This window comes from Perna viridis, chromosome 1, assembly GCF_037379345.1.
Source record: "Perna viridis isolate PV_CMFRI_1.1 ecotype Kerala chromosome 1, ASM3737934v1, whole genome shotgun sequence".
Taxonomy (NCBI): Eukaryota; Metazoa; Mollusca; class Bivalvia; order Mytilida; family Mytilidae; genus Perna; species Perna viridis.
In genome coordinates, this window is record NC_142445.1 from 4,910,989 (window position 1) to 4,927,705 (window position 16,717).

Genomic DNA, 16,717 nt, shown 5'->3' on the forward strand with positions numbered 1-16,717 from the left:
GTGTTGTAGCACTTTTACCCTGTTTCAGTATTTTTTGTAAACAATATACATAATAATCGTCATAAAATGATAAAAAAAAATGATTCTCATTGATCAGTTTTAAGTAGCAGTCTTTATAAAAATCCAACAGGAGGTGATTCATGCATGTCCAAAACCCACCAAATTCATTTTTATTTCTTGTTTAGAAACAGTTACTGATCACATAACCAGTCTTTGTTTTTCATTTGGTTGCACTATTGAGAAAAAAATTATATAGATTGTACATGAAATTGGCACACTGCAAGAGTTATAGTTCTTGATTTAGTTGATTTAGTGGGAGATAAATGTATGATTTTCTCAAAAGTACAGATCTGAATATTGAAAGGACAACTGTAAAAATATAGCATATGTAGATTGAAAAATCACCATTTGTTTGGTTGGTTTTTCTTAACCATGATTCACTTTGATATGAACATTGTCTGAATTTTATATGGACTGGTAGTTAAAACTTTGTAAATCACAGAGTATATAAACAACAAGGACTAAACAATTAGGCAATGCACAGGAATCATAGTTGTTTTAAGAGGAAAGTTGAAAAAGTGAGAGTGTCCAACAAAATAACCCTATAATCAGTTAAAAAACTGTCAAAGGCAGTCTATGGGCCTTTAATGAATGATGAGAAATTTCCCACAGTGGAAGTCTTGCCTTCAACTGTATTATGAAACAACCAATATACTACATTTATAGTCCAGCACACTAAGTATCATCATACTACAGCCTAAACATATTTATATCTATGTAAAGGAATATTCTTACGCTGATATTATCCTCCATTTTGATATGTCCACAATTTTTCGTATATTGGTAAGGTCCTGTCCTTGTCTGTAGACGCTTGGTTTTTGAATGATAGCTTGAGTGCAAGTTGCTAGATCTTTCAAAAATTTTATAACAAGATTCCAAACCACAAAAGGAAACTTGGTATTGATTTTAGGAGTTATTGCCCCCACCTTATTAGAATTAGGATTCAAAAACAGCAATTCATGAAATTTAACTATAAAACTCAAATTAAAGCATAGTAATGTCATGATAATGCTCCACAATGGTCAGACTTGGATTGATTTTTGGAATAAGAAAAGGGGGGGTGGGGGGGCAGAAACATGCATTTTTCTGTTGTCCAGACAACTTGACTTAAAGTAATTAAATCTTTTTGGAACTACATTACAAGGTGTCATACCACAAGAGGAAGACTGGGATTGGTTTTGGGATTGTGACTTGAGCAAAGTAAGTATAATGGGCCAAAAAAGGTGTTTTTTTCTGAATTTTTGACAGCAGCTTGTTTATTTCTGGTCCAATTCTGATTTTTTTAGATTCCTCATGAAAATCTTAGCCTGTGTTTTTCAATCAGATTTCTGATATCTTTTACAGTTTTTGAGTAATAAAGGGCCATCCCTAAAATATCATCTCTTTTACTTTTGATGTGATTTTGAATACCTTTTTATTAGATTCCATATGAAAATCCCTGCCTGCATTTTCATTCAGATTTCAGATATCTCTTAGGTTTTTTTTTGAGTTATAAGGGGCCAAAGATGACCATGCCCCAAAAAATGGACTTTTTTATATTTTTTTTTGAGCGATTTGAAAATAAAAATCATATGAAAAAACATATGAAAATCCCAGCATAAATACAAGAGCTTTACGAAGCATGCTTTATCAAATTAACCCTATCATTTACTGTTTTTGAGATAATGAGATACAAAGTGCACCCTAAAGCAGACCTTTATACTTAAATTGAATCCCAAAATACTGTGCAATATTGTGTCCAAATGAGTTGTTGTGTCAAAAATGAACTGTAAGTCCCAAATATTGTCTCCACACTTGCCCCAAGTGAACAGCGTCCAACTAACTGCAGTTGTATCATGCCGTGACCGGCAAAGCTTTTTATTCTCTTATTCAGATTAGCTTACTTAATATGACCTTAGTCTTCTAATGTTAAGTTTCATAAGGTGTCTAAAGGACAAAAATCTTGGGATTCTGTTCTCTGGACATAGAATAATCCCCCAGACCTGAATACATGACAGTAAGCTCTTGATAATGTTTTGTTATGTGGTTTTTATGGTCTATATGCAGGACTCCTTGCTCAATATTACTACATATACTACATACCAGTAGTCTTTCATCGAGGTAAATGGAGTCTAGTCTGTAACAATTTTGAAGTCATTAACCTCTATTGTAGATCACTTTGTGTACTTTCCATTTTCAATTGTAACAGATATGTATTAATGAACTATCTGATCCTCAAATAATGAGTTAATGTATTTAAAGACCATCTTAGAACGTGAAACCAATGTGGTGTACCACAGGAGAACAGGCAGTATAATTCATGATTTAAAAAAAGATATTTACACTGATTTTAAATGTACTATTTCAACAAAATAAAAAAATACTATAACATTGTCATTCAAATAAACACAAAGTACATATTCAAACAAATCACTCGATTTGATGTCTAGAAATTCAAGATTGTTCTTTGTCACATGATTTGTTGTCTTGAAAAAAAAATAATACCTGCCCCTTTATCTCTTGGAGCTATGATCAAGGGACTGACAATATTTAAGACATGTTAATAACCATGTCAATAAATGCCATTTAACACAATTAATGTAATCCACAGTAATTTTAGAAGTCTTCACTCTATTTCATCTGCCAAGTCTAATCGTCTAAATTTATCTAAGTTGTAGAAACAAGCTTTCACAGTTCTTCCACCAAAAAATCTTCCATTCAAGTCAATTACACCTGTATAAAGGGAAAATTTCATTAAGTCTCTTCTCCACAGATAGATTATTACGTGTTTTTAAATTCATGCAGTCTGTTAAGCACTTTTTGAGTCCAAAAAATTAGGAAATCAGGAAATAATTTTCTAAAAAATCAGGAGGTTATCAGGAATTTTTTAACATAACAATAGGCTCCCATGAGCCTGAATTGTTCACCTGGTTGAATTTTGCTTTTCAAAGACAATACATTTAACAAGAAGTTTTCCAACAATTTTGACTCAAGAAGTATTTGGTAGGACTTAACATAATATCTTTTCAACAACAGAAAGTTTCTTTTAATCTATCATAGTTTTCAAGATATTGACTGAAAACTGTTAAAAAAAAGAGTCATTTTTCCCCATTAAAGGGCAATAATTCTTACATGGAGCCATCTGACAACTTTTATCCCTGAAGACTTTTGTAGTCCTAATAATATGGATCATTTCAGCTATTGAAAGAATTTGGCTAAACCTAACTGTTTTGAAGATACAAAATGTATATGCAAAAAAAACTACTGTCTGACACCTATGTTCTATTTTTAGTAATGACTGCCATCTTTTTTGATGGATCAAAATCCCCACATCAGTTCTATGCAGGATACACCAAGTAACATTTGTACCAAGTTTGGTTTCAATTGATCAAACAATGTCTGAGGAGAAGAATTTTGAAAGAAATAACATTAAAAATAGCAAAAATCATTGAAAAAGGGCAATATCTCAAAAAATTTAAAACCAAAATTTGACTAGAAATAGATCTCATCATGCTGAACACATCAATACATGTCAGAATTCAGCTAAGCTTACCAGTTTTGGAGATATATGCAAAAATCTGTGTGCCCCTATGTTCTATTTTTAGTAATGTCGGCCAAGTTTTTCAATGAATCAAAAATCCCCACATCAGTTCTATGAGGGGATACCCCAAGAAACATTAAATACCAAGTTTGGTTTAAATTGGTCAAGTAGTGTCAGGAGAAGATTTTTGAAAGAAATTATCAAAAATAGCAAAAATCATTGAAAAGGGGCAATAACTCCAACATGGCTGGATAGATTAAAACCCAAATTTGACCAGAGAAAGACCTCATCATGCCAAACACTTTAACCCTATGTCAGAATTAAGCTAAACCTAATGGTTTAGGAGATATATGTGAAAAACTACTGTCTGACCCCTAAGTTCTATTTTTAGTAATGGTGGCCATGTTTTTTGATGAATCCAAAATCCCCACATCAGTTCTATGCAGGATACCCCAAGGAACATTCATGCTAAGTTTAGTTCTAATTAGTCCAGTAGTTTCAGAGGAGGAGAGTTTTGTATAATTGTTAACGACGATGACGACGGATGCCAAGTGATGGCAATAGCTCACATGGCCATTGGCCAGGTGAGCTAAAAAGAAATGTAATAATACAAAGTTCCATAAAAATGGCCGCCTTCCACTCCTCTATGTAAAAGCTTTCTAGAAATGTAGCTATTTGAGAACTAACACTTAGAAAGAAGTTAGAACAAAAGTTAAAATTCTTAGTAAAGGATATGTCATATAATGCCAAAGTTTGTCTAAGATACTAGAAGTCTTACTTTGGCATTTTCCTCACCTCCTTTTTTTAAGCTCTATATAACAAACAAAGAGTTTCATACAACATAAAAAATACAATTATGCCTACATTATTAAAGAAAACTCTTATAAGTTTGTCATGTACAAAGATTGATAGATAATATGGTATCTTCTAGGAAAAAACTTCTTAGTTACAAATGTCATAAAGAAAACTTCTTAAGACCCACATATTAAAATGAAAGAAGTTTAAACAATATAATATACAGTCATAAGTGTAAAAAGTTTCAAAAAGATTAATTGGACCTTATGTTCTCCAGTTTTCAACATCAATGCCAATGTATAAAACAGAAAAATACAAAGGAAAGTCACTACTATAGCTTTCTACATGATGTGACATTTATTGAGGAAAAGTCACAGTTTGAATGTAAAACAGCAACCCAATGATACACAATATCATTCTTCACAACATGCAGTCAGTTTCACTTGAATAACACTATAAAATATATAAATATTTCAACATTTCTTTTTGTGGTGCAAAGGGTTCAAAATGAGTTTTTTCTCTAAAAAAATCAGGAAAAAATCAGGAATAACTAGGAAAGTCAGAAGTCGCTTGACAGACTGTGCAAATCAAGAATTTAAATCTGATTGATTCCATAACCAATAGAAATTTGACTTGCATAAAACAAGAAACCTCAATCAGAATTGGAAATAGCCAGTTGGCCTGTCAATGGTTGATATATTATGTACAATGCTACTGAGATATTTATACTTTAAAGTTCATCATGGTCTTATTGCATTGCTAATAAATTAGATCTTTTTAAATTTTCTAATTTTGATTTATTTCTATGATTATGAAATGTAAAACTACATGTTTAAAAATTTCTACTCAAACTTTGAAATAAACATTATTCCAACTCATACAACTACAACAGGACATAGAGAATCTTAAATGATATTGAACTGATAATGGAAATTTATCACATCGAGAGAAATAAATTTTCATAGTTTTAATATCAAGGCTTGCAGAAATATTAAAACTACAAAAAATTAATTCTCTCGATATGAGAAATTTCAAAGTTGAAGATTCTGTTTCTTCTATTTTTTTAAAACTTAGACATCATTCAGAATCTGTGTCATGATGGAAATTCTAGCTATTGTCTGTCTATGATGTTAACAATTGTTACAATAAAACAACATTAGAGACATCAAAATTTTAAAGATTTTAAAGACAATGCGATATGATCACACAACTAATCGCCCCTTTCTATTTCAGCCAATCAGCAGTCAAGGAGTGTGAAAATCAATTAAAAATTAAGAGAAACAAAATTTACTACTGTCTACAGAAAATAAAAAAAATGACAGTCAGAAATTATTGCCTAAATACCTTTGTATGTAATATCTATATTGAATTGAAAAAGTATATCCCCTTAACAAAAATGGTGCTGTAACAAATATCTTCAGATTTATACTTCATGTAGATTATTATACCTTTTATTGCAGCATCAACCTTCTCAAATTCAACAAAGATCCTAACAGCTTCTTCCTCTATGACACCAGGTATCTGTAATTTAAATATTACAATAATATTATTCTCACAACAAAAACATTAATATAAATATTTCAGTTACATTTGCTAAAATATCTGTGAATTACATTTCATCAAATTTGCTAGCTAAGGATTTTTAAAAGTTTTATAATGAATTATAAGCAGTAGTTTTATTGTTCCAAGATTTGAAATAAAAATTCCAAATTCAAGCATAGCATAAAAAAACAAAACCAAAAAAAGTAAAAACAGTGCCTACCTCAAAGATAACACATTTGATAACTTTGCCATATTTAGCACATTCTTCAGCAGTTTCTGGTTCTAAGTCTTCATCTACTTCACCAGGTCCTACCATGTTCTAAAAGACAAAATTATTCCTGAGTGAAATACATAAACATTTACATAAAATAATCAGTGTTGATTACATGTCACTCGATGCTACTGTATACAGGATTTTTTTTTCTTTTAAACAATTAGTAGAAAATTCCTGAGCAACCATATGATTAACATGAAGATCATACCATCCATTTCTGAATAGAAAAGGATGATGTGAATGCTCAAAATGTTTCCTAATATTATGTTATATAAAAAGAATAGGTATAATGAATATGTTAAAGAGACAACAACCCAACCGGTATGAAAATGTCAGCCCAAAGACACCCATTTGTCTTCAATGAACGATGAGGAAACCCCCACACCACAATGCAGACTGCAGCTGGCCCCAAAATATCATTATATACAGGTACAGCAAAAGAGTTGCACATATATACTCAATCGCCTGAATATAGCTGAAATATTGCTGCTCGGGTGTTAAACCCCAACAATCAATCAATCATATATACTCGATTACATAAAAATAAACAAAAGGTGACCTACAGAAGCCAGAAACTCCTGACTTGGGACAGGCGCAATAAAAATAAAAAATAAAAGACAGGTAATAGTATATAATTTGCATAAAATAAGGGAATACCTAAATAAATTAACTGGTTTTCTCTCAAAATATAGACTTGGATCAGTGTTATTTGTTATACATTTATACAACAATATGATGACATGAAGAGGGCATAAAATATTTCAGTTGACAGAAATTTGGTTTGGACTTTTCATATTTCTTGCTTTTTTCAATTTTACTACATGAACTCTTTTATGCAATGGGTAACATTTTCTTAATTAGTAAAATTATTACAAACCTTACAAACAGAACATGCAGTGTATAATAAAATACACATTACTATTATAACTACTACATGTGTACCACCTTCATGTAGATCTAAACTTTCTTTTATAAAATACTTACTCTTAGTAGAATGACTTTTGATGGATTTTTCAACAGGTTTGTGTTTGGCTGAACTTCCTTTGGTGGTTCTGCAATGAATACCTTTACTTCAGTGTTTGCTAAATTATCATTTTCAGAATTACTTTAAAAATAATTAACTCTGGAGGAAAAGTCTAAGTATGAACACCTCATACATTGAAATCATCTTATAACATTACTACTGAAAAATGTTGTCTCTTCAACAGTTTAATTATTGTAAATGGATTTCCTTATATTGTGAGCTTAAGTTTTCACTCGTTTAATGTGACCATAATTCTACCTTTTGGAATATCTTTTTCATGAATGATTTTGCCACCACGTTTACTAGTTTTCTCCACAAACAATGCTGTACTCATTCCCTGCTCAGATTTTCCAAGACCTTGACCTTCACGGTAACCATATTTAGCCATAATTTTGGATGCTACGGAGCCACTGAAATTAAATAGTAACAGTTTATCTTATGACATTCAATTATAGAAAGTAAAAAAAAAAATAGTCTCAGTCAAGTGTCTAATTTGTTCTGAACTGATTCATTGAGCTGCATCAATATAAAACAATTCAATACTTACACATTAAATAAAATAGTGCTTAGAAATCTATAGCAGTGTTCTAGCATTTTTCAAAATGTAGGTTTTTACCAGGGATTAAATTTAATAAAATATTCATGCTTTCTTCTGGCCAAAGGGAAAGTGGAACACAATAAATAACTTTCCAACCACAAAATTGCACTTGCCCTGGAAGATGGGAAGGTGGAAACCTAGAAAACTGCAAGGCTGCAAAGAGAAAATAAATTATAGACAAAATACACAAAAAGTAACATGAATTATTTCATTAATTCACTTTAATTTGAATTACCTGGTTTTGCATACCGGTAAATCTATTCTGTTTCTGCACCAGATTCCAAGTGGTGATTTTTTGTGACAATAATTTTCCTAAATGGATTTCCATTTACTAGTAATAGATAACAGGTACATGTATGACAATTTTTTCTGTAATTTTTTCCAATGATAGACACTACAACAGTTCTGCCCATCAATGGAAAAAGGTGAAGTACCTAATTCTTTCTGTCCAACTGTGGACAGGGGTGGCTCATATCTAGTTTCAGTCCAATCAGTGAAACGTTTGGGCCACTAATACCTTTTGTCTATTTGTGAACAAGAGGTGTGCCTCCAAATGTCAGGTAAACATCAGCTGGCAAAGTATATGGCTCCCAAAGAAAAAAGCATTCTGAAAGTTTTGCAAAACAATACATAGTTCCCTACTGGCTGTTTATATCACTGACCCAAATACTACCTTGGATCATCAAGTACAAATAACAAACTGAAAAAAATGACCTTGATTTTGAAACTTAGGAAAAAATAAGCAAAGCAGTAAACTTGTTCTGTAACTCATCAAGGTATATACAAAAAATCACATACCAAAAATCGGCTCAATATCTGCAAGCATTTTGAAAAAAAATGTGGAAAACTTAAATTTCGGTAAATTTTTCAAAGTTCAAAGGCCATAACTCGGACAAATATATGTGAAGCAGAATGAAACGCAAACTTGACCTGTAACTCATCAAGGTAGATTCACATACCAAAAAAGCACTTCAATATCTGCAAGCGTTCAGGAAAAAAAGTGTGAAAAACTTCGATTTTATTCCAGACTGACAGATAGGATGGACAGAGGGACAGACAGAGTGCAAATATAAAGTCCCCTAATAGGCTAAAGCTGGTAGGGGACTAACAAAGTCCTCAAACACCTTCTGAACATCAATGGACAAAAGAAGCAGGGCTTCTGTTCATTTTTTGCTAAATTCCTACTGTCAATTCATTAACAAAGGATGTAGGGCTCATAAAACATCTGTCCATCAGTAGATAAAGGAAGACAACCTCTTAATATCTCCTGTCAATCACTGAACCCAAAACCTTCTGCCCAGGACTGAACAAAAGAGGAGGATCTCCTAATACCTCCAGTCCATCACTGAATATAGGATGATGAATACCCGTTACCATCTTTCCATCACTGGACATAGGAATAGAAATTTCTTAAACCTTTTTTTCCATCATTTGACAAACAATGCAAACTTCCAACACGGAGAAGGGAAATAGGAACCAAATACCTTCCATCAACAAGTCTGCTAAAGAATGAGGTCCCAATAAATTATGTTCATAGCAGACTTATTGAGCTGGGGTGCAGTTATCTTCATTCAGTGAATGAGCTTTCAAGACGGTCTTTTCAACAGAGAGAAATGGGAACTGGTGCCATATCTATATGAACGTCAACTAAAGAAGTATCTTGTAATCTTCACAATTAAGCAGTAGTATGAGGCCCAAGGCTTGTTAGTTAAATTTTGCCCATCAGAAAAGAAAAGGGGACACCTAACATCTTCTGTTCACCAGAAATTACAGGGGTATGGCTCATAACACATTCTGTGGTTCTTGGTCTTTAGACATAATTTAAATAATGGGTACTCAAAGTAAACAACCATGTTAATGTTTGACAGAATAGCAAGGATATCCCTATATCAAAAGGGTATCTTTATACTTTAACAAATACAAGATAAGCCCAAATCAACATTCAATAAAGGATTTTTCATTTCCTGAAGAAAAAAAAAGCAGGAATTTTTTAATTCCTCATCTAAACATCAGTAAAAAGACCATACTTTTGGACAGTTACCAAAGGAAACAGTTGATATTTGACTGAGTGACAAAAACTTTTAAAATATTTTTGGGCCACTCCCTTCCTTTTATTGAAAGACACAAAAGTGTAGCTCTCCTGGCTGTAATTCCAAGTAAAAATAACATATTTGCTAGCTATTCTAACACAATAAAATACAAAATAATGAACCTGCAAAAGATTTACCTACAAGCTGACAATTTTTTATAAAAGATTTTGTTCCAAATATTAAACAAGCACTCATTTTGTACATAAATATTTGTATGAAACATTATGAATAAGTGACAAGATGACACTTAACAAGAATTCTAAGATCGGTAAAAAGCCCTGAGGTGACAGGAAGAACTTATTTTGCTGCTTCATAAGGTGAAATGAATTGTACTCATGTATTCTGAAATGCAGTTATTTCCTCTTTCAATGAAACTGATTGATAATAAATAATACATTAATAGTAAAAAAGTAAATTGGTACCTCCAATAATACACCAAATAATTAACATAACCTGGATGTTTAAAATTTTGACCAGGTAGATCAGATTTGAAGCTAAAAGGATATCCAACAAAAAAAAACAAATCTGTATCCAGGTGACAAACCTAATTCAATGATTTTTATCAAGAGTCCCCCTGTCAAAAAAGGTGCACCATATCAAAATATTTTGCAGAAAATCAATCCTATCAAGCTTTTACAGCTTGTCAAAGTTTGAAGGAGGTATAACAAAAAATAAAGCTGTAATGAGGCAACAACATAGTGATGACAGACAGACGAGTCCAAAACATACTACCCACCATTTTGTTGTGAGGAGTAAAGTATTCAATATAATTACTTTGCAAAGCTTCACAGGATCTTTCAAAAGAACATTGGATATGCATTAAGTTTAAAATTTTAACTGAACTTATCTTTAAGAAATTCTATCAATCTAATACTTAAATCTTGATATTTCCTACTACAAGTTAATTTTATTTTCATAAAAAAAGAAAAATAGAAAGAACTGTTTTCCATACTTGATGCTACAAATATTGTAGAGTTTATTTAAACTAAAATTTTGGCTCTATGTAACCCATCATTTTCATTAATCTTACAATTTTCCTCAGAATTTCATTACTGAACTGGAACATGGAAACGCATAATTTACAAAAATGAGTGGTCTTACATTTCATTTTTTTTTGTCAAAACTAAACAAAAAACAATGTATCATGAAATAACAACAAACTTCCTATTTCAATGGAAGGTCCAACTGGAGTAAAAACAAAATAAGATCCTAAGTTCTGAGTTCATGAAATAGTATTCATAAACAAAAGACCAGTTTTCAGATTCCTATACTCCTGTCAACTACTCGCAATTCTGTGAATTTCGGCAGGCTTCTTAGGAATGCGGTAGAGTTTATTTTAACCATACCACAATAGATATGCACAGGAATAATAACATGAAAGAGTCGGATAGCTTGAAATTCTACATCCTCAACAGTCCACACAGATACTCCTATACATTGGTTAGTTAAGGGATTTCTGATGACATATGGAAGGAGATCTAATGTAGGGTAACACTCATTACTCATAACTTGAGAAGGGAATCTGTCTGATGGCAGAGCTCCAACTCCATTGTTATAGACACTGGAGCATGGTTCTCTCTTCATGAACAAAGTACCAGATGACATGGGGGTTACATTATTATTAGGATCTCTTAGTTCCCTCTTCACTGCATTGACTGGTTTGATTTCTGCCTTTTTGTTATCTGACTGAACAGACACATCTGTAGGCTGGGTTTTTAAAGCCTTGTCCATTTGCTTAGTTTTACTCTTCTGCTGTTTGGAATACTCTACTGGTTCCTTAGATTGAATCTTCTTAATGGTCTTCTGATCAGAATCTTTTTCATTACTATACAACGAGCGTTGTTCTTTTCTCATAACATGACCCATTGTTAAAGGAACTTGCTTTCCTTTGTGTTACAATCTGTTTTTACTTGAGAAACAGAATTGTCATCTCTAAGATGTTTGAAAATCTCCTTTAAACCTTTTCCAATTTCTTCTAATTGACCTTTTCTTCTTTTATTACACTGTAAAAGTTTCTGCCTCAAATCTCTCTGTTCACAATGAACTACAGATTGAGGAAGTAATTCTCAGGGTCGTAAGTTGCTGCCTCCTTTCAGCAAGCATGTATTGTAGCAGGGCAGCAGCTACTCACCAATAAACAAACAAGGCCACACAGTTGATAGGATAAAGTGATAATGTTGGAGGACAACTCCATCCAGCAACTATAGCCAATCGCTTAAGACCTGGTATTTGGTCTTTAGACACAATACACTTACTTGGAAGTTTGACATGGTTATGAGCGAAGTTGAAAAGCTTGCCAACGTTTGCTTTCTTTCCTATAATCCAGGCAGCCAAATGTCTTATAACCTCTATTTGGCTAAGGTGGAACCTGTTTGTACTTGGATTATTTGGTTTGAAGTCAAACGGGAGATAAATGCTGAGATATTACATGCTGCTTAATTTGATGGCTTGTATGGTTACAACCACAGACAGGACAACAGGGATTAATGGGTAACTTATCAGATTTCTTTCCTAACAGCTCTACAACATTACAGGAATCCTGGCTAGGAGAATCTTTGAATGAAACACTAACTGTACTTGTCTTTACTGCCATACTATTTTTGTTGCATGTCTTCACCTTTTTCAAACAATTTAGATTTTCTATTTTTTGTTTAAAACGTTTCAAATGGGTTGATTGCACTTGGTTGGGTTGCTGACTCTCTTCATTTGTTACTTTTCTGCCATCAACATTGTCCTTTAATGGTGGCTTAGTGTTCTCTAATAAACCTGATACATCCAATAATAATGGCTTATCTTCTAGTCTAGCCCGAGTGCCGAGGCCATTCTGTAAGAACAATTTTATATGTCTCCTTTGGGAAAAAAGGAGGACTGGATGATTTTAATGATTTTCCGGTACATCTTTCTGATAGAGAAAGGACCTTGTAACAATTCCCAAGCCCTTCATGCTTTTTGTGGAGACTAGGTACACTTTTATCATCAGAATCAGCACACATTTTCCTTTTTCCTATTGATATTAGACTTTTAGCATTTTGAGCAAGTACAGGCAGTTCTTTAGGATTTCTAGGTCCTCTTGACATCACATTCAGATCCCTCCTTTACATAATCAACTGGTAATTTATCCATCATTAAAGTATCAGTCCTATCTGCAGATGAGATATTTACACCACATTCAGATACCTCCTTTAGATTATCAATAGGTAGTTTATCAACCATTAAATGATATTTCCTATCAGAAGAGAAGATATTATTGATCTTCATGGAAGTAGATTCACCATCTGCAGTCTCTTCATCATCTATTATAATATAATCACTGGGTCCCTCTTCTTCCTTATAATCACCATCAAACGTACTGGAGACTATGATAATATCATCACTGTCATCACCCTGCTTGATATCCACTACAACTTCAGTAATAACAGAACTTCTACCTAATATCTCTGATGGACTTTGTTCTGTCTGTGGTCCCATTGTCTCATCTTTTAAATCTGATGCTCTGAAAATGTAACAAAGAAATTTATATCATACTGATGCATGTAATAGAAAGGCTTTATTGTCAACAAAAAAAAAGAGAAATCCTCAGTTATAACATGCTAAAAATCAAAGAAAATTGTAGAAATAAATTCCATGGAACCATTTAACTTATTATATATAGCAATAGAAACCTCATAATTATAAAGGTAGAAAACTATATAGATATAAATTCCTCTTTTGGAGGCTTCGCATCAATTTGTGAGTTTTCCATCTTTTTTTTTTCCTTAAATGAACCCTGTAACATACATTCACAACTCAGGAGTTAATAAATTAAACATGGGTCTGCCTTAACATTGATATAATATCTACCTTCACTTACCAAGTTATAACAAATACATTTGTATTCAGAGTTTCAAATGTATAAAGAATATTTACAAAAAGTCTATAAAATAAAGAAACTCATTTATGAAGAAAGGAAACAGCGGATATGAAATTCAAACTAAACTGTAAAAAATAGTAACTTACCAGGATACTGAATTCAATTCCTCAATGGTCTGCACCATTTGACCAGTTTTGCTTTTTTTGAAGAATAAGTTTTCTTATTTTCATATACATAATTTTTTTAAGTGAAGAGGCTTCCAGATTAACCAGTCTGAACACAGTGAATTGTTAGTTTTCATAAGAATCTGGCATAATGAGAATATGTGAAACTTGTATGTAACAAACCCACAAAGCTTACAAATACTTTAACTCAAGAAAGGCTTTACATTGTATAAGAAATTAGTTGCATCACTAGATATTTTTGGAAATGATTCATTAGAATGTTAGAAAATTGAGGTTTTTTTTAAGGTTATCTGCCAATGAAATTGCACTGTAATTTAATGAAATTATAACTAATTTTACCCAAATGATAGGGAAAATCTTATCTTTATTCCTTGACTCTGATAATAGAAATAGACAAATAACACTATTAGAGTGGTAGGTTCTTTCATGTTTCAAACACTACCTACAGACAAATAAGACTATCAGAGTGGTAGGTTCTTTCATACCGTGTTTCAAACACTACCTACAGACAAATAATACTATCAGAGTGGTAGGTTCTTTCATACCATGTTTCAACCCCGTGCAGGTCCGGGTGTCAAAAGAATAGGCCTGCAGCAGCGCTAAGCTTGTCGTAAAAGACGACTAAATAGTGCTCAGAAACCTAGCCGGGGGTTATGCGCTCTGCCCACCGAGCAACTGGGATGTGTGCCCAGGTGGTGGAATGGGGTACCCCTGGCATGTTACATGCTGGGGTTGTCAGGCTATAATACGGAAAACCTGACCGCAAACCATAGTGGTGCACCGTGTTGGGAAAGATGCCACGTTCCTCGCACGTTAAAGAACCCTGCTGTGGTATTCGATAGAAATAGGAACCTGTGCGCTCCGCCACAGGAGGCTAAATTGCCCGACCTTACCCATCCCCCCTTTTTTCTAGTGGCAATCAAAATTTGTCGACCCTATTATCCTTGTGTCCCATCCTTTTTTTTATCATTTCATGTTCATTGTCTGAATATAGCTGAAATATTGCTGCTCGGACGTTAAACCCCAACAAACTCATACCATGTTTCAAGCACTACCTACAGACAAATAACACTATCAGAGTGGTAGGTTCTTTCATATCATGTTTCAAACACTACCTGTAGACAAATAACACTATCAGAGTGATAGGTTCTTTCATGTTTCTAACGCCATGTGCAGGTCCAGGTGTTTAAAGATTAGGTCTGCAGCAGCGCTAAGATTGTCGTAAAAGGCGATTAAATAGTGCTCAGAACCCTACCCGGGGGCTAGGGCGCTCTGCCCACCGAGCAACTGGGATGTGTGCCCCAGGTGGTGGAATGGGGTACCCCTGGCGTGTTACATGCTGGGGTTGTGAGGCTATAATACGGAAAACCTGACCGCAAACCATAGTGGTGCACCGTGTTGGGAAAGATGCCACGTTCCTCACACGTTAAAGAACCCTACTGTGGTATTCTCCCGGAGTAGGAACCATAGAGCTCCGCCACAGGAGGCTAAATTGCCCGACCCTACCCACCTCTCCCTATTTCCAGTGGCAATCAAAATTTGTCGACCCCATTGTCCTTGTGTCCCATCCCTTTTTCATTTCACCATCATTTCATGTTCATTTTATCATCTATTTCATGTTCATCGTCTGAATACAGCTGAAATATTGCTGCTCGGGCGTTAAACCCCAACAAACAAACAAACATGTTTCTAACACTACCTGTAGACAAATAACACTATCAGAGTGGTAGGTTCTTTCATGTTTCTAACACTACCTGCAGACAAATAACACTATCAGAGTGGTAGGTTCTTTCATACCATGTTTAAAACACTACCTGTAGACAAATAACACTATCAGAGTGGTAGGTTCTTTCATACCATGTTTCAAACACTACCTACAGACAAATAACACTATCAGAGTGGTAGGTTCTTTCATACAATGTTTCAAACACTATCAGATTGGTAGGTTCTTTCATACCATGTTTAAAACACTAATGGATTGGTAGGTTCTTTCATACCATGTTTAAAACATTACCTGTAGACAATAACACTATCAGAGTGGTAGGTTCTTTCATACTATGTTTCAAACACTACCTGTAGACAAATCACATTATCAGAGTGGTAGGTTCTTTCATGTTTCAAACACTACCTGTAGACAAATAACACTAACAGAGTGGTAGGTTCTTTCATGTTTCAAACACTACCTGTAGACAAATAACACTATGAGAGTGGTAGGTTCATACCATGTTTCAAACATTACCTGATTCTTACAGGGACTGACACTTAAAATGAGAATGTAATCAACCAGGTAACATGAGCTATTGGTGAACAAATTTAAATCTGATACTATCCTTGTAATGGTTGTGTACTCAGCACATTACTTATAATTTTACACATAAGTCTTGATCATCCAAACCATAGTTGTGACAAAATAAGGTGAAAGATGATACAAGACAATGAATCAGTTTCTAATTAACTTCTTGTAATGTATAAAAAGTTATAATGACAATTTATTGTGTTTAAAGACTAAGTATGCAATAATGTAAATGATAACACACATCAATGAACCAGTGTTTTATAATTAACCTGATGTACTTTGTGTTAACAACTTGCTTTGAAAATTTAAGGCTAAGTCTGCATTACATTTCTATTCATAATTCTTTTATTAATAACTGTACAAAATTAAAAAAAAAAACAATTTTCAACATTTCTGCTAATCTAAGATAACTGATATTATTTATTTACAAAAAACATGAAAACAAACAGAATATGTAGGTTCTCATCTTTTCCCCCTATTATA

General features: G+C 33.3%; 1 protein-coding gene across 7 annotated transcripts in view; it reads right to left on the reverse strand.

Moving 5' to 3' along the window:
• Nucleotides 1-2,383: 2,383 nt before the first annotated feature.
• Nucleotides 2,384-16,717, reverse strand: part of LOC148626958 (splicing factor 45-like) — a 30,024-nt gene continuing 15,690 nt past the window's right edge. For 6 of the 7 annotated variants that reach the window (XM_088564627.1, XM_088564647.1, XM_088564643.1 and 3 more), the window contains 5 exons: nucleotides 7,474-7,625; nucleotides 7,176-7,243; nucleotides 6,138-6,236; nucleotides 5,824-5,896; nucleotides 2,384-2,772 (listed from right to left, as the gene is read on the reverse strand). In XM_088564627.1, coding sequence (XP_088420753.1) covers nucleotides 2,666-2,772; nucleotides 5,824-5,896; nucleotides 6,138-6,236; nucleotides 7,176-7,243; nucleotides 7,474-7,625 — 499 coding nt within the window. In that variant the 3' untranslated portion in view covers nucleotides 2,384-2,665. Of the gene's footprint in view, nucleotides 2,773-5,823; nucleotides 5,897-6,137; nucleotides 6,237-7,175; nucleotides 7,244-7,473; nucleotides 7,626-9,943; nucleotides 13,397-16,717 lie in introns of those variants that run through there. The other variant, XM_088564638.1, reaches the window with a different exon arrangement.